At 52.4% G+C, this 23,104-nt stretch overlaps 1 protein-coding gene across 7 annotated transcripts in view; it reads left to right on the top strand.

Annotated features, from left to right (window-relative positions):
- The window catches only part of Ldb3 (LIM domain binding 3), a 61,379-nt gene that overhangs the window by 16,347 nt on the left and 21,928 nt on the right, over positions 1–23,104 (top strand). For 2 of the 7 annotated variants that reach the window (XM_052190185.1, XM_052190182.1), the window contains exons 5-8: positions 60–263; positions 4,451–4,620; positions 5,029–5,065; positions 10,393–10,489. In XM_052190185.1, the coding sequence (XP_052046145.1) occupies positions 60–263; positions 4,451–4,620; positions 5,029–5,065; positions 10,393–10,489 (508 nt within the window). Of the gene's footprint in view, positions 1–59; positions 264–2,181; positions 2,197–4,450; positions 4,621–5,028; positions 5,066–10,392; positions 10,490–16,622; positions 16,809–19,885; positions 20,032–23,104 lie in introns of those variants that run through there. The other 5 variants (XM_052190189.1, XM_052190186.1, XM_052190188.1 and 2 more) reach the window with 5 other exon arrangements.

Here is a 23,104-nt window from a genome sequence, read left to right as displayed (position 1 = left end):
CCCTGTTGTCCTCTCTCCCCCCTCTCCCCTTCTCCCCCTTTCCTGCCCACCCTCCTCAGTGCCGACTACCAGGAACGCTTCAACCCCAGCGTCCTGAAGGACTCGGCCCTGTCCACCCACAAGCCCATTGAAGTGAAGGGCTTGGGAGGCAAGGCTACGATCATCCATGCTCAGTACAACACCCCAATCAGCATGTACTCACAGGACGCCATCATGGACGCCATCGCCGGACAGGCCCAGGCCCAGGGCAGTGACTTCAGTGGGTAAGCGCTTCCCACTCCACACGCCTGCAGGGGCGGCCACGCACTCGCGGAAGCTGCTTTCTTCACTCACCTTCAGCCTCCTGGGTTCAGGCCGCTGGAGGTCCAGCCTTCACCAGGGACTCCAGAATGTGTTGCCTGCCCTCTCTCTTCAGAGTTCAGCTGTAGGATAACTGGCAAAACGCAGAATGTTGTATTTCCTCAGAGGGATCGTAGGTCTGTCTGCATTCCCAGTGAGAGGGGCTGGCTAGAGACTTCTGCGGCGCTTTTAAAGGAGCCTGGGAAGAAACTCCATGGACCTCTCACACCTAAAGCCATGTTTGTGGGGAACTGCTTTATTCTTCCAGTGAAGGGCATCAATCCGGGTACTTGATGGCCCTTTTTTATTTAGGTTGTTGAGCCTAAAGCCAACAACCACCCAAGGTGCTATCGGCAGTCCACCTCACGATGGGCACTTCCCTTCTCCACTTTGACCCAGGAGGCCTTGCTTCAGGGCAGTAGGATTTGAAATGCCCTTGGTTCCTGGCATTGGCCTTCTAGCTTGGTGGAGGAACTCAAGGTTGGCCTGATAGCTCAGTAGAAACTCAGATGACACACTTACAAGCGTTAACAGGCCCACTCTCTCCTCCTGTCTCCTCAGCCCCATTTCTGTCTCCATCTTTGCCTCTTTCTTTCTTTGTGTGTGTGTATCTCACCTCCTCTCTATATTTCTGTCTCTTTTCTCAGTCTTTCTATCTTGTGCCTTGTTTTTCTCTGTCTCTGTCATCTGTTTTATTACGTAAACACGCATGCACGTGTGTGTGTGTGTACACACACACAAAGTGCAGAGGTGGGGGGGCAGGCCATTCCTTTAATCTACTTGGGAATGTCAAAGTGTAGCGCTTACCTCTCTAGGCAACATATCATCCCTGGATGGTCAGAGACTCCCAGCAACTCAGCAGAGAAAGACGAAGGGTACACTAAACTTTTTTCTGAAACTATAAAATCAAATACTATAGGAAGGACATAAAAAGGTTCCAGGAAGTTCCTACAAAACAAGGACAAAAGCCCTTGTGGTCATGGTGCACATGCAGAGGCCAGAGGAGAGGCATGTCCTGAGTTTCAGGAGAGCCTGACCCGTCTCAGAAAGGCACTACTTCCCATCGACCACCAGGGGGCGGAGGTTGTCTATTTTGCAGCCACTAGTCCGGAACCTGTTCCTGACGGCAGCCCTTCGCAGACATCTGGGCTGTGTTGACTTACTTAAATGGCTCATTCAAAGAAAAAAAAAATTACCATGCGATTTTTAAGACCAGCCATTAGCTCATCTATACTCAGAAAAACAAATCTGCCTGACTCAACCCCAAAGCCAAGAGGGATTTCCGGCTAACATTTGTTTGTCTCGTGGTCTTTGGTGTGCCCTTAAAAATAGTAGTCGTCACCAAAGGACAGTCAAATGGAAAATAACGGATGGACTGATCATCACACTGTGTTTTCTGTACACTGGGAAAACTTCTATTATTGAATTCTGCTATCTGGGCGCCTGTGATTTGGAGATTTCGGTGCTCTGTTGATTAATCTAGCTGTCTCCCACCCTTCCCTTCCCTTCCCTTCCCTGCCTCTAGTTGCTAGCGTGCCTGGAAAGGATCAACCTTTCCCCTTCCTTTTAACTCAAGCGCGCTGAGCTGAAGCCGCTATGGCTATGGCTATGGCGCAGTGAGGAACCCTCCTGGCCATCGTGTGTTCCGTTTCTGCTGTTATTTCCACGGTTCCTTCCTCACTGACAGTTTTCTTTCTCTCTCTCTCTCTCTTCCTCCTTCACCCATGCCACGCCCCTAACTCATTTCTGGTCCTAACCCCCGCTCTCTTGCGTGCGCTGCTCCTCTGCTACCCCATGATGGACGCGCACTCACCGCTGGGTTGGTTTCCTTCCGCTTGGCAGGGCGTCTCCGCTGGCGTAAGTAGACCTGCAGCGTCTTGTCGTCGTCTGTCTCGTTGCAGGATGGTGTGTGGGTTTGGTGGGATGTGTCTGAGGACAAGTGGTCAGTTTGTGCTCTCTGTCCACCTTTTTCCTCGCACGCACCCACCTTCTGCACGACACCTTCTGCAGCCGGCACAGACAGATGCTTGTCTCCCGGAGTCCACCCATGTCGATGTGGCTCTGGGTCGCGGCACTCTCAGGGCGCCCGCCCAAGGCTGAGGCTTATTCCTGCCTTTTCCTTGCCATGCTTTGGTGAGGTTTTCCCAGTCTTTCCTAGCAGGCACACTGGGCTATTCATTCAGTGCTAGAAGGTAACAGAGTAGCCTCTAGGAAGTCAGTCCCCAGGGGGAAATAAAGGTGAGATCTGGTTGCCCAAAGACTTTAGGAATCCTTCCTCTCCTTCCTATAAGGGAAACAGTTTTCTGCAGGAAGAACAAGTTCCCATTCTTTCCTTTGTGTCTCTTCTCCCTAGATGGACCCCAAAGAAATATGCAGGATCCATAATCGATCTCAGTCATAATCTTAAAATACCTAGCTCTCGAGGCTAAAGACATCAGGAAAGTGGGGGCAGAGGCAGGGGCAGGGTCTCCACCCCCTCTCCATCCCTGCCCTCAGCCTGAGCCAGGCCTAAGGAACCAAACCTGGGAGACTAGACTGATGCTCTCCAGCTCCTTGACTTGTGTGCTACGACCATCCTGTCCTGACTAGCCAGTCCCCACAGAGGACAGGGCAGATGGAGACAGGCAGGATGGTGCGAGATAGGGCATGCCCCGGCTGGGCTGTCTCCGTGTGGTCAGAGCATCTGACCTAGGTAGTCCCTGGTAGGCAGGTGTGGCCTTTGAATTTCCTGACTATAAAACATTTGACAGAAAGGACACTGGGCAAAGCAGGTATGGAAGTATGTAATCTCAGTGCTCAGGAGACTGAGGCAAAGAAGGCTACACAGCAAGACTCTGAAGAACCAGAACAAGACAATAGTGAAGTAAAAACTAATAATAGCAAAAGGAAAAGGACACTGGGCTGGGAACTGGGTCACCTAAATTGTCATTCAATGGTGTTCCCCCCTCCCCCAATCTACTATAGCCTGGGGCTACTCAGTTGGCCTCTCTGGACCTCAGTTTCAACATTTCTAAGAGGAAAGGGCTAGCAGGCAGATTTGCTGCCATAGTTTTGTCCTGAGCTCCCCCTGACGTCTAAGAGGGTTTTTCTGGGCAACATAGATTCACAATCTGACCTATAAAACTTGAGTCAGGTAGAAATTTCAGCACCCGAGAAGCTCTGGGATCCCTGCTCACTTTGATCTGGAGTTGAAAAAAAAATTATTCAGCTAAGGCTTTTGAGCACCTCCTATGCAAGTCAGACCCTGGGAGCTTACAGGAATATCAGCAGATTCCCCTCAAAAGACTGCACGGCTTTGGGGCACAGACCATGCCTGTAACCTCATTCCCCAACTGTAACCCCCTGCAGATCATGCCAGGGCCCAGCACAATTTCCTGCTGTGTTTCTTTTTTTTTTTTTTTCTTTTTTTCTTTTTTTCCTTTTTGGTTTTTCTAGACAGGGTTTCTCTGTATAGCCCTGGCTGACCTGGAGCTCACTCTGTAGACCAGGCTGGCCTTGAACTCAGAAATCCGCCTTCCTCTGCCTCCCAGAGTGCTGGGATTACAGGCTTATAGGCGTGCGCCACCAAGGCCCTGCTTCCTGCTTTGTTGTTTATAATTCTTTCTAGGCAGGCTGATGTCCCGCATTTGAGCCAGAAACACCAGGCATCTTCCAGCAGGAAGCCATTGGTAGCTCCCTGTCTGCATCTGTGGGTGAGGGGAAGCCACTGGATGGTTCCTGAGCGAGCCTCCGGGTCCCTCAGGCTTACCCTGCCCCTCGCAGAGCTGGCTCAGGGAAGCTAAAATCACTTCAAGGAGACCTACCTCCTCGTTTCCTATAGGGACTCCAGCCTGTGGGGTGGGAACTTGTTCAGATCCAGGGTTAGCACTGGAGCGGGGCCAACAGGAAGGATAGAAACCTCACGGGCAAGAGCCGCTTTCCCACTGGGCCTTCCCTGACCTCTGAGCCCCTGAGCACCGGATCCCCGGGCTTCTCAGCTCCTCTGATAGTAGTGATGGAAACAGGGGGTACAGATGTGGGGGGGAGGAGGACGCACTGGGAGAACAGAGTGGGGGTGGGGGGGTCTGAGTTCCAGACCGGCTTCCGCTCACACCCCTTCCGGGACCTACAGGAGCCTCCCTGTGAAAGACTTGGCGGTGGACAGCGCCTCTCCTGTGTACCAGGCTGTGATCAAAACCCAAAGCAAGCCGGAAGATGAAGCTGATGAGTGGGCCCGCCGGTCCTCCAACCTGCAGTCTCGTTCCTTCCGCATCCTGGCCCAGATGACCGGGACAGAATACAGTGAGTGAAGAGTGTTTAAGAGTGGCTAGGGGAGGGCGATGCAGAAAGGTCCTGGCTCCAGCCTGTGAAGTGGAGGAGTCAAGCCGCCAGCCCTTGAGGATTAGCTAACACTGATACAGAGCGCTTCCGGGGCCCTTAGGTGGGTCTTCCATTCTAACCCCCAACTCTCAACAACAGCTTCCAGCAAAGTGATGGGCTCAGGATTGGGAGGAGAGGACCTGCTAGACTTCTCTGACCACCTTCCCCCCAGCTCCCTACTGGCAGAGGCCTGGCACGTACATTGCTACCACTGACAAGATAGCACAGGAAGTGTTCAGGGCCTGGCTGATTCCTAGGGACTTACTGTCCACAAAGCTTTTCTTCCTATGTTCGCTGTGAGTCCTCCTGACCAACTTTCTTCTCCCGCAGTGCAAGACCCAGATGAAGAAGCTCTGCGGAGGTCAAGGTAGGTGCCTGGTGTTGGGTTCCACGGCCTTGCCTTCTAACCCCGTCCCTCCCCGGGTAGCCCCCAAGCCACAGGACTCACGGAAAGAACCTTTCGTGTTCCTGTATTTGAAAAGTTCAGCCCTTAAAGGGCTCCCGCAGATCCAGGCTTGGGTGTCTTTCCCAGGTCACCCAAGGTAGATACAGGAGTGAGGAGGAATCTGGGCTTTCCTGGCTCCCTTACTGGGCAGGGGCAGGGCTGCTTTGGCCTTTGCTGGGCTTTGGAGAAGAAGGACATCTTTCTCAGTGAGGGCAGTGGGCCCATGCCTCGCCAGCACACCCAACTTTGGGCTTGTCCCCTAGTCAGTCGGAAGGCTTGACACTTTGAGCAGGCACACAGAGGGCCTCACTAGGTACAAATACCTGGCCTCCTGCCCTCACATACCCCAGTTCTATAAATTGCTTTAAATGTAACAGCGGCTGCAAGAAAGTGTGAGCCCTTGGCACACGGAGGGGCTTGTATAGGGCTAGGCGTCTCTGGGCATGGCCTCCTGGTCAGTGGCAAGTCTGGGGCACCACCACTTGCCTACTGCCTGTGCCCTCTTAGGAGCTGTAGCCCTGGGCATGAGTGGGGCATGGCTGTTTTGGAACCCGCTGGAACCTGTGAGGGCCTTCCATGCTGAGGCATGGGGCCTGTGTGATTATCTGTCTTCTTCTGGTAGTGAGTATGTCATCTGCATGTTCTTCTTGGACAGTCTGTCTGGGGCCAGTGAGTCCGCGGTGGTCTCTCTGGGAGGGTCTGGGACTCAAGGGCATGCTCTCCCCTGAGCCAAACTTTCTGTACTTGCTAACTACACATGGTGGCCACGGAACTCTAGAAGAAGAGCAGAGTTCTCGGGCCAGCTGGGACTCCATGTGCTTTGGATTGTTGGACTTGTAGTTTTGCCAACCCGAGCTGCTCCTACTTTTCGGCTGGGAGTGTGCTCCTCCCAGGCCTGCTAAGGGTGGCATGTAGTCCCGGAAATGTGCTTAACCTCTCAGTTCCCGGAGGGCATCTCGAACCAAGCAGCAATTATGCTAATGCCGCCTTGGTTGCAGATGTGGAGAGCCAGCTGTTCTGGGTGGCTGAGCTCTCCCTGGTCCTGCCTCGTGCTCTGCTGACCTTACATGCTATTTCTGTGTTTTTCCCACCCTCTTCACTGAAACCACCCACATAGATATCCCAGGAAGCCATGCAGGCTTTCCCGAAGAGTCAACATAAGGGTCTTTATGCTGCCTCCCCAAACAGCAAACAGCTTACACCCCAGGTTCTGTCCAGCAGGAGGTCAGCTGGAGGCCTTTCCCTCCCCTCCGTAAGACACACCATCCTTCCCTCGTGGCTTCTGTCACTTCTTCTGGTCACGTTATGCTCTTTTCCTGTCCAATATGCACAGTAGTCTTGCTGGTTATGCTTAGAAGGAAGGAGTCCTAGTAGGAAAGCTAGCCAGTTCCCTGTTTCCCCTGGAAGTTAGAGGCCCCGCCATAGAGTGTTCTCAGGAGAAAGTCCGGCAAGCGATCCCAAGAAAAGCCTTCAGCCTGCTTTCTCCCTCGGCCCCAGGTCATTCCTCCCAGGATTCAGGTCCTTCTGAGGTTCCAGCAAACGTTCCCCACAGGAGCAGAGTTGCAAGACTCTGATTCTGTCTCATTTTCGGACTTTAATTTGTTGAGGGCTTTCCGCCTGGACAGAGCCTTCCGTATCTCCAAATCCCAGCAGCCCAGGCTCCTGGGGCAGAGGCTGTGCCTACCCTAGTTCCATTATGCTTGGGGCAAGTTAAGTTTGCAGCCACTTGGGCCCTAGGCTCGGTGAGCAGAAAAAGCACCTTGTGTGTTTTTCGGACTTGTCCCTTGTGTGTTGCCTTCAGACTGCCCAGGGGACTTGTTTCTCAGTGGTCAGAGCCACACCCTGACTTCAGAGTGAGAAGCTGACTCCCAGGGCCTGCTGGATCCATCCTGTGGGCTGATGACAGCTACCACCCTGATTGTCCCTCCTCCCACATTGGCCCCTAGTATTCTGGCAAGTCTGAAAGCCACAGCTGGAGACCTCCAAGCACCACAGTCTAGGCAGAGCGGCAGGCCTCCTTCCTCTCTCTCTTGCTCTCTCCTCTTTCTCTCCCCCCTGTTCATCCCCCACCCTTCCTTTTCTTTGGCTAGCAGGGAATTCCCCAACAGTCCCAGAGTACATTCACTAGATTCACAGAACTTCTAGACTTGTCCTCACTTTGTCACTGAGCACTGATGACAAACAGTCCCTGAGCCTAGGTGAGCTTTGCTAGAACTGGAAATTAGATGGCAAGTGGCCGTGTCTCATTTTGCACCTCCATTGTCTCTATGAGAAGGTTGTGAGTGTTTGCAAGGCTCTGAGGGCCTTGCCGCAGAGTCGCTTCTTGTTCTGTTCTCACCCATTCACCCTGGCCTCAGAGAAAGGCCCAGCACCCAGATGGCGGTTTCACTGATGAATTTTTGTGTGGCTTTGGCCTGCTCATGTGGGCATCTCTGAGCCTCTTGGTATAATGAGAAGGTTGGCTAGGACCAGTGTTTTACAGCTATGTAAGCACTTAGCAGATCCTCGAGTTTGTGCAACAATCTTGCACAAGATTGCAGAGTGAGCAGAGTGAGGATGTAAGAGATCAAGCAGGTGGGAAAATGGACCTCTGTGACTGTGGGGATGTAAGGACCAGGACCTGGTGATTGTGACTGTGCGTAACTGTAAGACTAGCTTTGCTTAAAGTCAGTTTTCCTGGTCCGCGCACACTGGTGACTCATTTTTAAGTTGGACTTTTTATTTTGAGGTAATTGTCAATTACTTTCAGTTGTAAGAAATGGCAGGAAGATGCTGGGCAGTGGTGGTGCATGCCTTTAATCCCAGCACTCAGGAGGCAGGAACAGGCAAATATCTGTGAGTCTGAGACCAGTCTGGTCTACAGAGCGAGTTCCAGGACAGCCAGGGTTACACAGAGAAACCATGTCTTGAAAAAAAAAAACAAACAACAAATGAAATGACAGAGAGGTTCTTTGTGTCCTGTCCCCACTTCCATTTCCAGCAGAAAGGCCTTATTACAGAATAGCACAATGTCACATTAATAATGAAGACATCGCTTCAACCCAGTATACAAACTGTTACACATCTAAGACTACTCCGCATGCCTCCACATGCCTCCACATGCCTCCACATGCCTCCATACACATGCAGCATTAGAATCATATGGTATATGAATCATTTTAGGGTTAGCTTTTCCCGTTAGCCAAATTCCCTTGGACTTTATTCAAGTTGTTGAATGAATCAGTACAAATTCACACATGAACACTCTGACTAAAATACAAAGCACCCCAAACCCAAAACTTTTCTGGGGACCATGATAACACCAAAAGTGGAAGATTTTACCTTTGACCTCATGTCAAAACACAGATACTAGACCAGGGGTAATGGTGCACACCTTTAGTCCCAGCACTCTGGAGGCAGAGGCAGGCAGATCTCTGTGAGTTTGAGGCTAGCCTGGTCTATAGAGTGAGTTCCAGGACTGCTGCATATCAAGATCTCTTAAAAGAGAAACAGAGCCGGGCGGTGGTGGTGCACACCTGTAATCCCAGCACTCTAGGAGGCAGAGGCAAGTGGATTTCTGAGTTCGAGGCCAACCTGGTCTACAGAGTGAGTTCTAGGACAGCCAGGGCTACACAGAGAAACTCCGTCTCGAAAAAAACCAAAATCCAAAAGAGAAACAGAAATACAAGACACAGATGCTAGGCTGGGATATAGCGATGTCAGAGGCTTGCCTGCATGCGAGGCCTGTATGGAGGCCTGTATGGAGACCCATATGGAGACCCATGGAGTAGCCTGAGGTACATTCAGTCTCCAGGACCACAATGGTGGCAAGAACAAAACATAGGCCCCATTAAGCATTATCTTTGAGTTGTCTGTATAAAGGGTATATGCAATGCGAATGAATTTTATGCCAGGTCCCCAAGATACCTCATTATATATGTGCAAATATTCCAAAACCCACCTGGATCAAGGATTTCCCGTCTGTTGCTCATTTGTTCCTTTTTACTATTAAGTAGTATCCCATGCTATAGCAATTAGATTTTTGATTTTTGTTTAGCTTTTGATTTAGTTGAATCTTTACAGGGCTACCTCTAGACAGCGACACCAACACTACTGCTGTTTAAAACTGTGTTTCTATTCCAGTTGAGTGCTCTGTATTTATGGTTACATGTGGTGCCTGCTGCCAGTTTGTATCTCTGCTACAGAGGAGCTAGAGGCCCTTCTGCCCGAGGGCTTGGATCCCAGCATCACTGGCTGGCTTTTCCTTGCTCTTCCTTTTCTTTTTTCTTTCTTTTTTCTTTTTTCTTTTTCTTTTTTTTTTTTTTTTGTTCTTGTTTTTGTTTTGGTTTTTGTTTTGGTTTTTTTGGATTTGGTTTTTTTGAGACAGGGTTTCTCTGTATAGCCCTGGCTGTCCTGGAGTTCACTCTGTAGACCAGGCTGGCCTTGAACTCAGAAATCCACCTGCCTCTGCCTCCCAGAGTGCTGGGATTACAGGCATGCACCACCACCGCCCTGCTGCTCTTCCCTTTCTACATTCTGTGCCTGTACTGTGCCTTCACCTGGGCAGCAGTGGTCGCGCCCCCCAGAGGCCCCACTGGCAGGAAGTAGCAGGTCCTGTCCTTTTGTTTCAGCGGCAGTGAGTATGTGTGTGTGCTTGTAAACTGGGTAGGCCTAGGCTGTGCTCAGAAGTGGGCCTGCAGGAGCCTTGGGTAGCATGTGAAGGCGTCTCTCTCTGGAGGTGATGACGGCGAGGAATGCCAGGCAGTCGGGGAGGTGACAGGTCTACCTACCAGCCCTCATCACTGAAGTCAAGTGTTCCTTCTTCTTAGTGCTCAGCTAGAGGACAGAGTCTATCCGGGGCCTGCCTGCCTTTTAGTTCAGTTCCAAGAGCCCATTGCCAAAGCAGCTCTGCCCAGCTCTAGCCCGAGTGGGCCAGGGATCCCCCTCCCTTTGCCCATTCTGCCCACCGGCCCTCTAACCAGGCCCCTACTCCATACCTTTCCCTCCAGCAAGGCAGGGACTTTGGTCCCTCCATTTTGGACTAGAACTCTAGTCTTACCCCATCCAGCCCAAACCTGCCCTCTAGAAAGTACCCCAAGTATGGCAGCACGTCCCCAAAGCAGTTCCCTATCTGTCCCTCTGTCCCAGTCTCAGGCAGGGAAATAGAGGACAAGTTCCCTAATCCCTCTCTTTCTCCCCCTCTCTCTTTTTTTCTCTGTCTCTGTTTCTGTCTCTCTCTCTCTCCCCCTGTCTCTGTCTCTGTGCCACAGGGAAAGGTTTGAAACGGAACGTAACAGCCCACGTTTTGCCAAATTGCGCAACTGGCACCACGGCCTTTCAGCCCAAATCCTTAATGTTAAAAGCTAAAAGGCTGCTTGGATTCCCCTGACCCCTGGCAGGCTGGACCCCCGCCCCTCTCCCACACAGATCTGGCATGTGAGCCCCAGGGTGATGCTTGATAATGAACACTGGGCTGGGGGGGCGCCTCCGGTAGCTAGCCAACCATAGCACTTCTGCTCTCTGCCCGCCTCAGCATTGACAGCTGAGGCCCAGTGCTACGCACTCAGTACCTCCTACCTCTCTAACCCCCAACCCAGCGTGACCATCCCACTCCCACCAGCGGAGCCTCTGAACACCCCTCGTGCAAACCCTTAGCTGTAATCCAGAGAGGACATAACACTGCCAAACAGTGAAAATGTAGTGGCCTCTGCTCCTTTGCCGGCCACTTTCGGCATCTGGACTCATATTCATCTGGGACACATTAGGCGCAGATCAGGCTCCTGGGTGGGCACCCTCTTTTCCATACTTGTGCTCTGGCTTCATAGTTCTCTCTTATGTACATAGAAGCATGCTTGTTTTGAAATAAAGAGGATTTGAAATGAACAAACCAAGCCCCAACCTGCTGTGCCTGTATGCGTGCCCTGCACCCCACCTTGGGAGGGCCTTCAGGGACAGTGTCTAGGACAGAGAGGATAGGTGTGGCCAGTGGAGAAATGGGGGATACTGCCCAGCAGGGAGCCTAGTGCAGCTCTGCTCAAGACTACTTTCCTACACCCCAGGCTAAGGATCTCAGGAGCCACATTGGGGTTCTACAGCCAGCCTTTGCCTCTCACAGGGCAGTGTGGATGGGGGCTACCCCAGGACTGGGGCTTCTCCTTCCACATCAGCACAGATTGACAGGTGGCGCCATCTTCCCTCACCAAGAGGAAAGCCGTGCACTCAGTCGACGGCCTTCTGTCCTTCCGTTCAGCATTGTCTGAGTGGTCTGAGAAGTACTTCAATGGGTCTGCCTAGACAATGGGACGGTTTACAGGGAAGCCAGGAGATGGAAGTGGGGTCTCCTGACAGGGCATGGAAGGCAGACCTAGCAGAATCTGGGTGACAGGCGTGTAGAGAAAGGCCTCCAGATGAGTCTTGCTCTTGGCCCCACCTGTGGCCTTGTGCTACTCTGGAGCATTTAGCCAACCGAATCAGAACATCCTCAGCTTGAAAACTCTCGCACTCACCAACAGGCTAGCGGTCTCAAAGCCAACACTCCACCCACTCACTGCCCAGCGAGCAACCTGGTTCCTCACTGCATGGAGTCGTAGGCTGGGAACATAAGGATAATGGTGTTTGGAAAATGAAGGAGGGACAGAGGTCCAACCCTCAGGATGCCCTGCCTCCTCTGTGGCCGAATAACCGGAACCCCGTTCCCACTCCTGCTGTCTGAAAACACTCTTTCTCTTTGGCGAGCTCACCTGGGATAGCCAGCCAGGGAAGTCGCCCAGCTCTCTCCAGCCCTTAGATGCTCTCCTCAGTCTCTCTACCAGCCTGTTTCTCCTTAGCCTCCCGCCCCTTCCTTCTTCTGTCAGCCTGATAACCAAGGCCAGGGCAGGTCCAAACAATCATCATTCTGGCTGTGGGGTGTGCACGGGGAAGACATGCCTTCATCTATCTAGGCAAGCTGGAACTCACCCATACTGGGACTGATGACTTACAAGGCCCAAGGGTCGGTCTTAGGGTAGGAGGTGGCCAGGCTCAGAGAGTAATATAGGTCCCAGGCAGTGGGTGTCCTGTGAGTGGGAAAGGACCCGAGGTGATCACTCAAGCTGGTGGACTCTTGTCACCAGCTCCGAGCCTACTAGTGCTGTCTTGGAGCCATTATTCAGAGCTCTGGAATCTTCTTACTTGCTTTCTAGCACCCCAGGGCCTCTCACTTCCTCCAGGCCACCGTGAGCAGCAGTTTGTGTGGCTCCAGGCCAAGGTCCCACATAAAGCCTTCGGGGTAAATAGGAGAGTTCTCCTCACCTAGCATCCTATGTCTGTGAGTGAGGCTCCTTGACTACGGTGAATGCTAACAGACTCGGAAAGGGACAATGTAACTGTAACCACAGTGCCAGGTTGATATCATGAATAGGCAGGAACCCTCTGTTGGTGGATGATACAAGGTCTCCTGGAAGGGGAGGCTAGTGTTCTTGATCTCGAGGGAGGGATGGGGTGTGTTTGGATAGGGGAGGCTGGGCAGCTGTCTAATTCGAGGGCACAGAGATGCTGAGGAGAAGAAAGGGGTTGTAGATGCCCGTATAATCGTTTCGTCCAGGATGCCCGAAATGCAGAGGTCACAGAGAGCAGTGACCCAGATACTGAGTTCTAGGCTATGGAATTTTGAATATAGTTTGAGGGTAAACTGGAGTGGGTAAAAGCTGCAGAGAACTGTTCCCACTGCTCACCGCAGTTGACAGGCAGCACTCGCAAAGACCAGGGAGTAGTGGGGGTCCTGGCCTTGTAACAAAGTGGCATAGCTGAACTAACTCCCTGAGCCATAGCCAGCAGAAGTCGGCCAGGTGGAGGGAGCACACGCAGTTTTCCGACCAACACCTGAATGGGATTCTCTCAACATCCAAGCAACAGACATCGCCACACTTCACTATCACAGTTAACACAGGCGGCATTGACATCCCAGTCATGCCAAGCCCCTGTCCGTAGCACCAGGACCAATCACAGCGTCACCATCACAGTTCCAACCCAAGTCCAGGGACCACAAAATCCCAAAGTTTGACACCTCCGCTGTTCCAGACATACCGCAGTCGCCAACCACCACGTCAACAAATTCCCACCGCCAAGGGCGACCACACAGAGTGAGGGCACAGATCCACCTCGATGCCTCCCAGACAGAGGGAAACATGGGCTGCGAGAGGGACCACAGATGGGTGGGGCTACGATCCCCCTTAGGCAGCCACAAGCAGCTGACTCCAGTTTGCGTGGGTTTTATTTTTAACTCGGTATTTAAACTGAATCATGGGTTTGGGGATGGAGCATGTGCTAAGTATGTCTGTAAGGCCCTGGGTTCTATCCCCGACACCAAAAAGAAAAAGAAAAAAGAAAACAGAAATCTGAATCTATGACAAGGAGAGAAAGCAGCTGAGGAATTGTAAGCTTGTAGGCCCGGCTAGAGTGATCTCACGGGCACTTTCTTTAGGACTAAAATCTCAAGGCTGTGTAAATTCTCCACAATGCTTGCTTGCTGCTGCCTGCTTTTTGGAATTTTTGGACACTCGTGATCTTCATGCAGAAACTGACCTGGAGCAAGACCCCAAGACCCATCTGGATATACTTTGGCATCACTTCTTCCCTCTCTAGACCCTGGTGGCTCCTGGGTGTCTGCAAAGAGTGATCCTAGAAAGGAAGCACTTAGCAAGAACTCAGAGTAGCAAGCAGATGTGCATGCCCGTGTGTCCCTTGCCCAGCCCTGTGGTGACTCTTTCTGGGGCCTACATCCAGCTCCAAATGCATTGTCTGAAATCCAGGGTTCATTTGGAACTCCTGCTAGGGAAGGCTGCAGATAGGCTGGTCCAGTAGCACCCTGGAACAAAGGGACAGACAAGGCCAATGCTGTCTTTGCCCAGCCTGGACATTTCCATCACTTGTATCCTGGGCAGGGTTTTCAGTTTCCAGTGGTCCACTGGAAATGTAGGATGGGAGCAGGGAGGGCCACAAGGTTCTGCGTCATCCTGAACGTTGCAGTACTTGGGCATACTGGGCTTTAACAGGGTTCAAAGTCTACTGGTTCTCTGGGGTAACCATATAACCAGCACAGCTTTCAGAAACAAGATGTTTCATAGAGGACAGGCAAGTGGCTTCATAGACGTGTCAAGGACAGAACTGCTAAAGGCCTGCAAACCAGGCTTCCCAAAGCCTCCTCCCTGACAGCTAAGCCATGAAAGACCTGGGAAGGTCATGGCTAACAGTCTTACCCGTCCAAAGGTGCTGTTTCCTACAGGAGAGCTGTCACACAGCGCTGTTCCCTCTCCGGCTCTAATGCTTTCGTTCAGCTTTGTGCCCCTTTCCTTTCTTATTGGATGGAGACCAAGTAGGAGATGTTTTGGTAAGCAGCTTGCGGCTTCCTTGCATTCCTATCTGGGCCAGGCAAGGGTATCAAACAACTTGCAACTCCGTGTGTGGTCCACAGACCAGAAGCCTCAGCATTACCAGGGAACTTGCTAGATATTAGATCCAATCTCACTCCAAACCTAACTCAACCAGAAACTGCTCTGTGATGTTTTCTGTTTGGTTTGTTTTGAGACAGGGTCTCACATTCTAGCTCAGGTTGTCCTGGAACTCACTGCACACGTATGTCTAACCCAGGCTGGCCCCAAACTCACAAAGCCTCTCAAATGCCAGGATTCCTGGTGTGTACTGCCAGTCTACCTAGCTATGTGGCATTTCACCAGAGAGGCACCGTCTCCCAACCTCAGGTGAGAGCATGAGACCCATGCCACTAATCATCCAGCCAGGTTGAAGGATGAAAGGTTAGCACAGGGGCACGGTGGAGCACTTGGAAGAGGGCTGTGTTGAGATGTTACTTACGTCCAGTAAGAGGACATTTCTTTCTTCTTCTGGGAAATACTGGTTAGGGCTTGTATCAGAATGACCCTCGGTTATTTTGTTTGGATGGGTAAATTCCAGAACCTTGAGCAGATGAATTTTGTTTCCATTAAATAGGGTTTATGGTGCCCCATTAGAGAGCCGTTGTGAGACACTGAGGGCACAATGGTGGGAGGAACATGAAGTCAGCGAATGAACGGCATGGGTTGCTGGAGCTACTGTACCATGCGGGTGGGAGTTTCATCTGAGCTCTCATGAGTGTTGCAAGTAGAAACGGCATCAAAGATGTAAGAGTGATCTGGGGATGGAGGAACCTTCCTATGGTCCAGTTAACAGGGAAGCTGAAGGAGGAGAATTACAAGTGGTAGAGACCAACCCTTTGAAGGAAGGAAGGAAAGAAGAAAGGAAGGAAGGAAAGAAGAAAGGGAGGGAGGGAGAAAGGAAAGAAAAAAGGGAGGGAGGGAAAGGAAGGGATTTTATTTTCTGCTTTCTCATGGTTTGTGTGGGAGAGTGGGGGCATCATGAGTGCTCGCTGGGTAAGGGGTACACACGCACATTTCTCTGCATGAGTCTGGAAGCAGGAGATCAGGTGTCTTCTCCCACTGTTGTCTACTCAAGTTTTTGAGGTAGAGCCTTCCAGTGAACCTGAAGATTGGGTGGCTGGCAAACCCCAGAGATTCTCACCTTTGTTTTCCTGGTGCTGGAATTCCAGGCTGCCGGGCCTGGCTTCTTATGCGTCTTAGACGGGGCTGGGGAGCTGAGTTCAAGTCATCACACCTAAGCAGAAAGCACTTCGCTGACTGAGACATCCGCCCTGTGACTGAACTAATCTCAACAATCCAAGAGAGGATTTGGATTTGTTTTAGAGAAGTTCTGGGGACAGTCTGGGCTCACAGAATACACAGGCATTCGGGTGAAGGCGTGCGGGCATCTGGTCTACCTGGACTGGCATATGCTGGTACTGGGTATGTCCAGCCTACCTGACCATATAGCTCCACACTGGCAGAGCTGTGCTTCTCAGTTTCCGGTAGAAAGACCCTTGAGATCTCCTGGTGCTTAGAACATGGTTGTATCATGCTTGTCTTGGCAGCGTGCCTGGACTACCTGGTGACGTGAGGATCTTTGAGCGCAGTAGGTTCTACCTGTCCTCTCCTCATAGATCCTGCCGCTCCTCAGAGTATGCCATAAAAGGGGGCACAGGTTTCTGTATCCCTGAACCATCCTCAACCACATTACCCATTTCTGGTCTAGGTGGCTTTGGTCTGCTTTCCAGAGTAGCGAAAGGACAAAGGCAAACAAGATAGGAGAGGGATCTGGTTGATACCTAAGTGTGCTTTCCCACTGCACTGTAGTTTGCTGAGAAAGAAAAACCTTCCAGGAAGTACAGGAAACTGAGGGGTAAACATCCCTCCAGGATTATGTTGCCGGGCTGCCCTGCCCTTCCCGTAGGTCTCATCATGGGCTCCTGGGATTGGAGAAGAGCTCTTTCCCAGCACCTGGGGGGATGTGCCCTCTGCACACACCTGGATCCTACTCTGTATGCCAAACAGAGGGTCCTTTCCACCCAGCCCCTCCGACCCCACCAGACCTGGGGCCCACGTGACCTGTTGTCTTTTTGATCCCGCCTCATTAGCACCCCTATTGAGCATGCTCCAGTGTGCACCAGCCAGGCCACTTCCCCGCTGCTGCCCGCTTCTGCCCAGCCGCCCGCTGCTGCCTCTCCCATTGCGGCCTCGCCAACCCTGGCCACAGCTACTGCCGCCCATGCTGCTGCCGCCTCTGCTGCAGGCCCTGCCTCCAGCCCCGTGGAGAATCCGAGGTAACTGGCCCCCAGATGCCAGACCTAACAGTGGGAAAAGGAGGCAAGAAAGGAGTCACCCTGAGTCGATTTGTGGACAGCTGGATCCGGGCAGTTAGGACTCTGATATTTTCTAAGGAGACCAGGACGGGTACTGCTTTGGGCAGAGCGTGAAGGGAAAGTCGGGATGCATTGTAGGGGATGCACCCACCATGATTAATGAGAGGGTTTTGTTGTTGCTCTGCCCCCACCCCCACCCCAGAGGAACATCTCCAGTGACAGAAAAAAGTCACACACACACATATGTGCATATGCACGTGACCACGAGTCACACTACACATACACCTGTCACAACGGAACCCTGGTCACAGTCATTGTTTAGAACTCAGATAAGAAACGTGAGAGTTATTGCCCACACCTGGAGGAAATCAAGAAAGACACTGAGCAAGTCGAGTCAGATAGCTTAGCAACAAACTAGCCCACCTCCCAACACCCCCGACCCAGGGTTTCTTTGTGTGGCTCTGGCTGTCCTGGAACTCACTTTGTAGAGCAGGCTGTCCTCAGACTCACAGAGATCCAAGTTGGCTTCAGACTCACTGAAGTCTGCCCACCTCTGCCTCCTGAGTGCTGGGACCAACGGTGTGCACCACCACTGCCCGGCCCTTTCTTCTCTTCACGTGGAAGCATTCTGACTTCAGAGGTCCCTAGCGCAGTGGAGCCCAGCTCTCTCCTCAGTTGAGAGCTTTCCTCTTTGAAACGTTGAGAAAGCGACTTCACCTCTGAACCTCCGTTCCCTCATCAGCTGTCTAGAGAAGCACATGTATACCGAGATCACTATTGGAAAAACGTTGTCTATAAAACACCTAGCACACAAAACGGTTAAAATCACTATTCTGAAACCCTGTCTCAGCCTGCCTTCCTGGGTACCTACCCAAACAGACAGAGGCCAAAGGAAGGGAGCATGCAGGGAGAAGGAGGAAGAGGAGGAGAGGGAGGAGGAGGAGGAAGAGGAGAACGAGAAGGAGGAGGAGGGGGAGGAGGAGGTGTCGCGGCTAGGTGGGTCATCCCAGAGTGGCCAGCTGGTGGGTACCACAGCAGTGTTGGCCCTGCTGCTGTCCCAGGCTTCCAGGAACTGTCTAGTTGTTTCCAGCCAGGACCCAGACCCCCCCAGGCTCCAGGGCAGACATGGCTCTGGGTGAGAGTGCAGAGAGTCACAGTGCAGCCTGACCCTGAGGCAGCTTCCCAGCATCCCAAGTGGTGCCAAGCCCAGCCTTGCTCCAGCCCAACTCAGTCACTGGGGGTGGGGGTGGGGGTGGGGGTGGGGTGGGGGTGAGGGGTGAGCCTGGTCCCAGCTTCCAGAGCCGTCCTGGTCCATTTTCCTAGGATGGGATTAAGACAACTGCCTCCCCTCTTCCTCTGTCAGTCAGACTCTCTTCTCGTCAGGGCCTTGCTTCCTTCATGGCGCAGGAACTCTGGTGCAAAGTGAGAAATGTGGAGAAGGGGGAAGCCTTCCAATTTACACAGGGAAAGAGATGTGTGGGTGCTAGAGCCTGTGAGCGGCCCAGCCCCCACCCTGCCTCTCACTGAAGGGCAGACTCCAGCTCCAGGCCTCTGTGTCCGGCCTGCACACTCACCGCTGAAGAGGACTTCAGGGCCTGGCACGGTGCTGCAGTAGAAGGGGCCAGAGGTGCACTCTGAGCATCTCCTCACACATGGCCTCCAAACGATGTCCACCTCGGCCCATCACTAGATATCGTCATTTCTGTTTCCTTTCTCCATGCCAATCCAGGATGCTGGCAAAGTGTCCCCAGTGGTGGGATAGTCTGGCCCTGTCTCACTGTCCCTTAGCCGTATCCAGCCACAGTAGAAGCTAAGTAGGCTTTGCATAGCTTCTCCTCTGTGTGTTTGCTCCCCTGGCCTCAGCACAGGGACCTGGCCACAGAGGACAGGGACGCCTTCACTACAGATGTGGTGTGAAGGTAAGGTAAGGATGCAGAGCCTTGCCTGGGACAGTATCCAGTCTCCCTCGGATCCACTCAGACTCCTAGTGATAGGTTATTATCCCACGGCCATCCCTTCCAGAGACCCAGACAAGAAGGCAATCCTCATCCTACAACTCGGCCCAACAGGTCCAGTGCACCCAGGGGGAAGAACAAGGGGAAAACAAAAACAAAAAACCCACAATGCCAAAGGCTGGGGGCATATTCCCAGGGTGTCGTGTCTCCAGCGCCTCACCAAGGACCCCTTTGCTTGGGGATGGTCAAGGGTCGCCTTTAGAATACACAACATGTAGCAAGAGAAAGTGTTATTAGTTAGTTTGAATGGAAGAGAAAGGCTTAATAAGCCAGTGAGGTTGAGAACCACTGCGTCAGGCGAGAAGAAAGAAGCTGTGGGCTCTGGAAGTTCCTAGAGCCTTCTACTCCCCCCCCCCCCCCACACACACACACACACAGAGAGAGAGAGAGAGAGAGAGAGAGAGAGAGAGAGAGAGGCAGAGGCCACACTTGGCATTTCTCGAGGGCAAAGAACTGGGACAGTTTTGTCCCTCTCTTTGCTACCATTGTCCCTGCGCCACATGTGGGAAGCGGCTGCTTGCTTTAGGGTCCTGACAGCTAAGCCACTAGGAGGAAACAATGGGAACTGGCTAAGTACATCGGGTTTGCTGGGAGCGGCCCGGAGCTCCAGGCTTCTTCCCACGAACATCATCAGAACATTTAAAAACAATTTTTTTTCCTCAGAAAACATGAGACTAATTGCTTCCACCAGCAGCAACAGAAAGGACTAAGGAGAGCAGGTGCCTGGAAGGGAAGTAGCTGCGACCGTCTCTAGCTCCCTCTGCCTTGGCCCGCAGTCCTGCTGCCACTTTCTGTCGGTGGCTAGTATCTGTCGGTGGCTAGTATCTATCTTCCTTCTTTCCCAAGGTGGCAGCGCTAGCCGCAGGGAGTAGCTTCCTCCCCTCTTTGGCTTCTTTCTAGACCCTGGAAGCAATCCAGTGGGTGCTTCTGTCATAGTCCTGTCTAGAGATCAGACAGCAAACCTGGCTTTAGATACCACAGCCCAATAGACTGTTCTATTGTAACTCTTCTGCCTTGTTCCAGGCCACAGGCCTCTGCTTACAGCCCCGCAGCTGCCACGTCTCCAGCACCCTCTGCCCATACCAGCTACAACGAGGGTCCAGCTGCCCCTGCACCCAAGCCTCGGGTCGTAACCACTGCCAGCATCCGGCCTTCTGTCTACCAGCCAGGTGAGAGGTGGGGGTGGGGAACTGAGGGCTCAGAGGGTCATCTGCTTCAGGTCAAGACCCCAGAAGTGAAGGAGGCTTAGCCTTCCCGCCCCTGGTTGTAGCCTTGGAACCTGTATTTGACCTTGGATGACATGCGGGCTGTACCAGGCAGGGATGGCACTATCTAGCTCTTAGGAAACAGTCATAACTGGATGTTTCCAGACCAAATTGAGAGAAAAGAGGATGGGGGTGCAGGGCAGAGAGAGCAAAAAGCTGTTTCTCTAAGAATCTGGGTTGGCCTCAAACAGGAGGACAAGAAACTATAACAAAAATGCCCCAGGCTTTAGACCAGCTTACTGTGTCACTTTGTCCTTTGGAGCAAGCTGCTCAACCAGTCCAGCGTGTGGCCTTCTCAGGTGACAGGGGATAACTGGGGCACATGCGACATAGCAGTAGAGTGGACCCGAGGCAGAGTTTACTGGTTGTGGCTCTGTCGCCGTGGCCCCTGCCCATCAGTGCCTAGAGTTTTCATACAGGGATGAGAGGTAGCTTTATGTTTCCTAATGTTCTAAGCAAAATTGGACTTCTTCCTCAGAGCCCAAGGTAGTTCTCAGACTGGTGCAGCCCACTTTCCCATCGGCCATTGCGCCAAGAATCTAAGAGCTCTCCAGCAGGTATTTTCCCAGGTCAGAGGAAAGTCCTATGTACTCTGGCTATGCCTATAGGAAGTTCCTTGACATCCAAACCCCAAGTCTACTGACAGTCTTTCTGCCTGTTGGATTCTGACCCTGGGAGGGCAGGGCTGTGGCAGATTTCCTCGGCATGAGGATACATTCAACAAAGGTGTAGAAAATAAAGAAGTGGGAGAGACGGAGGTGTTAACCTGGCGGGCGGTAGGGTATGTGCCTAGCATAGGTGAGGGCCCTGGGTTCAATCCCTAGCATCGCACACATACTCACACACTCGCTCACACACACAGAGGCAGGAAGGTAACACCTCACAGAGTAACGGGAAGAGGTCACGAGCTTACGTTCTGTACTCTGGCAGCTGTGCACACACAGGGGATGAGCCCTAAGTGTTCCCTTGGCACCCATTCCATAGGTGGATAAAACAGGATTTTAGATATGCATATACTTTCCAATTAAACATGTTATCTCCAGCACATACATACATATATATGTATATATACACATATATGTAGTTATTGTCATCTTGAATTTATAGAAAGCAATGATGATTTTTTTCATTTACTGTTATAATATAAATGTTTTTCTTCACTCAAAATTACTATAGACTATATGGTGTCTCTCTATACAGTTTGCTTTGCTTTTGAGACATGGTCTCTGTGTGGTCCTGGCAGTCCAGGAACTCCGTGTGGAAATCAGGCTCTGCCTCCCCTACGCTGGGATCAGCGGCATGTGCCGCTGTGCCCTGCTTTACACACAAAATCTTGATAGGTTTTTTTGTGTGTTTGTCTGTTGGCAGGGTGGCTCAGGTTAGACCAGGCTGACTGTTGATCTGCCTGCCTGGACCTCCCAAGCACTGGGTCTACGCATGTGCCAGCACACCCAGGTTTTAATAGACTTTTAAAGAGCAGTTTTCAGTTCATAGCAAAATTGAATGAAAGGTGTCATTTCCCAAATATCCTATGACCTCACCCCATGCACACACACACACACACACACACACAACACACAATACATACATATACACACACCCCTTTTCCAATGCACACACCATTTGTGGCATAGTAAGGAAGGGAATAAGCTACAGACATGTTTAGGGAAAAGAAATGGGTTATTTTAAGGGAGAAGGAAGAGGACTTGTGTCCTACAGGTGTGAACTGGCCAAGTAGACTTGGGATAAAAAAATAGCACAAAGTCTAGTCTCCAAAGCATAAGCTGATAAGGCATTGGGGAGACCCTAGGAAGCTTTTCTCTTTAGGCCTTCCTTACTAGAGGCGACAGAAATCAGTCCCCTGCTCTATAAAGTTCACTGACAGCAGAATTGGGTATGGCCAGGAAACATTTTAGCCTGGGTGCGACACCCAGCCTGCAGTAAGAAACAGGCAAACTACCTCATCTCTTAGACCTAAATTTTCTCATTTGAGTAAGATAGGATTACTATAACCTCATGCTCAGCAGATAAAATGATATCTGTAGTCTGATGCCATCTCTAGCACTCCTGGGCCAAGGAAAGGCAGTTCTGAAGTCAGAGCTCCACAGGCTGAGGTGGCATTCTGGACGGGGAGTGGTACAAATCTCCTACGTAGGGGACAGAATGATCACCCCAGCGCAGACAGGAAACACAGGAAGATGTTTGCAGGCGCGGGCAGGAGTAGTGAGGGTCAGGTGCAGCCTTGTGTCTCTGCACAAGGAGACCTTTCCTTTGAGCTGCACCGCAGGCTCTTCCGGCACCTTCCTTGTCCTGTTCTCCGCACGCCCGCCAGGGGGCGGCCGGGCCCTCCATCTGCTTCTCCCGCAGAGGCGCGGGCAGCCGAGACTTGCCGGAGCCAAGGCCTTAGCGCGGTTCCCAGGCTGTGCAGACGTTAACTCATTCCTGCCTGGAGCAGAGGAGAGGCCTGCCTCCACCCTTCCTTCTCCGGGGAGGCCGGGTTGCCAACGGGCTCTGGGGGCGGCTGGCAGGCTGCCAGGCCAGCGGGGGATACGGGCCCGCGCCCCGCTCCTCTGCTGGGCTGTGGGGACCTGGGCGCCGCCGAGCACCAGCAGCCAGCTCGCAGCCAGTCCCCGGCCGCAGCTTCCGGGGGAGCGGGGGCGGAGGCAGGGCGGCGTTCGCGCCAGCATCTTATCTCTGGCGCCGGGGCTGGGCGTCTGCTCCCCCAGAACACCTGGGGCCCGGGCCTGCTTGGCCAGTGGGCGGAGGACACCGTGGTCCCCGGGATGGCCACGTCGGCCTGCGGGCCGGGCGGCGACCCGGGCGCTCGCGGACGACTTAGCCCGGGCTAAGTGACTCAGATCACCTTGTTGTTTAATTACACAGTTCCAGGGCCGCCGAGTGCGATAGGAGCCTTTTGAACGTGCCAATTAGAGATGAAATATCACCTTCTAATTGGAACCGGCTTAATTCCGTCACA

The sequence above is a fragment of the Apodemus sylvaticus genome, chromosome 8, assembly GCF_947179515.1.
Source record: "Apodemus sylvaticus chromosome 8, mApoSyl1.1, whole genome shotgun sequence".
In the NCBI taxonomy this organism is placed as follows: domain Eukaryota; kingdom Metazoa; phylum Chordata; class Mammalia; order Rodentia; family Muridae; genus Apodemus; species Apodemus sylvaticus.
The sequence above is the reverse complement of the archived record's forward strand: the minus strand, read 5'-3'. Positions and strand labels throughout refer to the sequence as shown.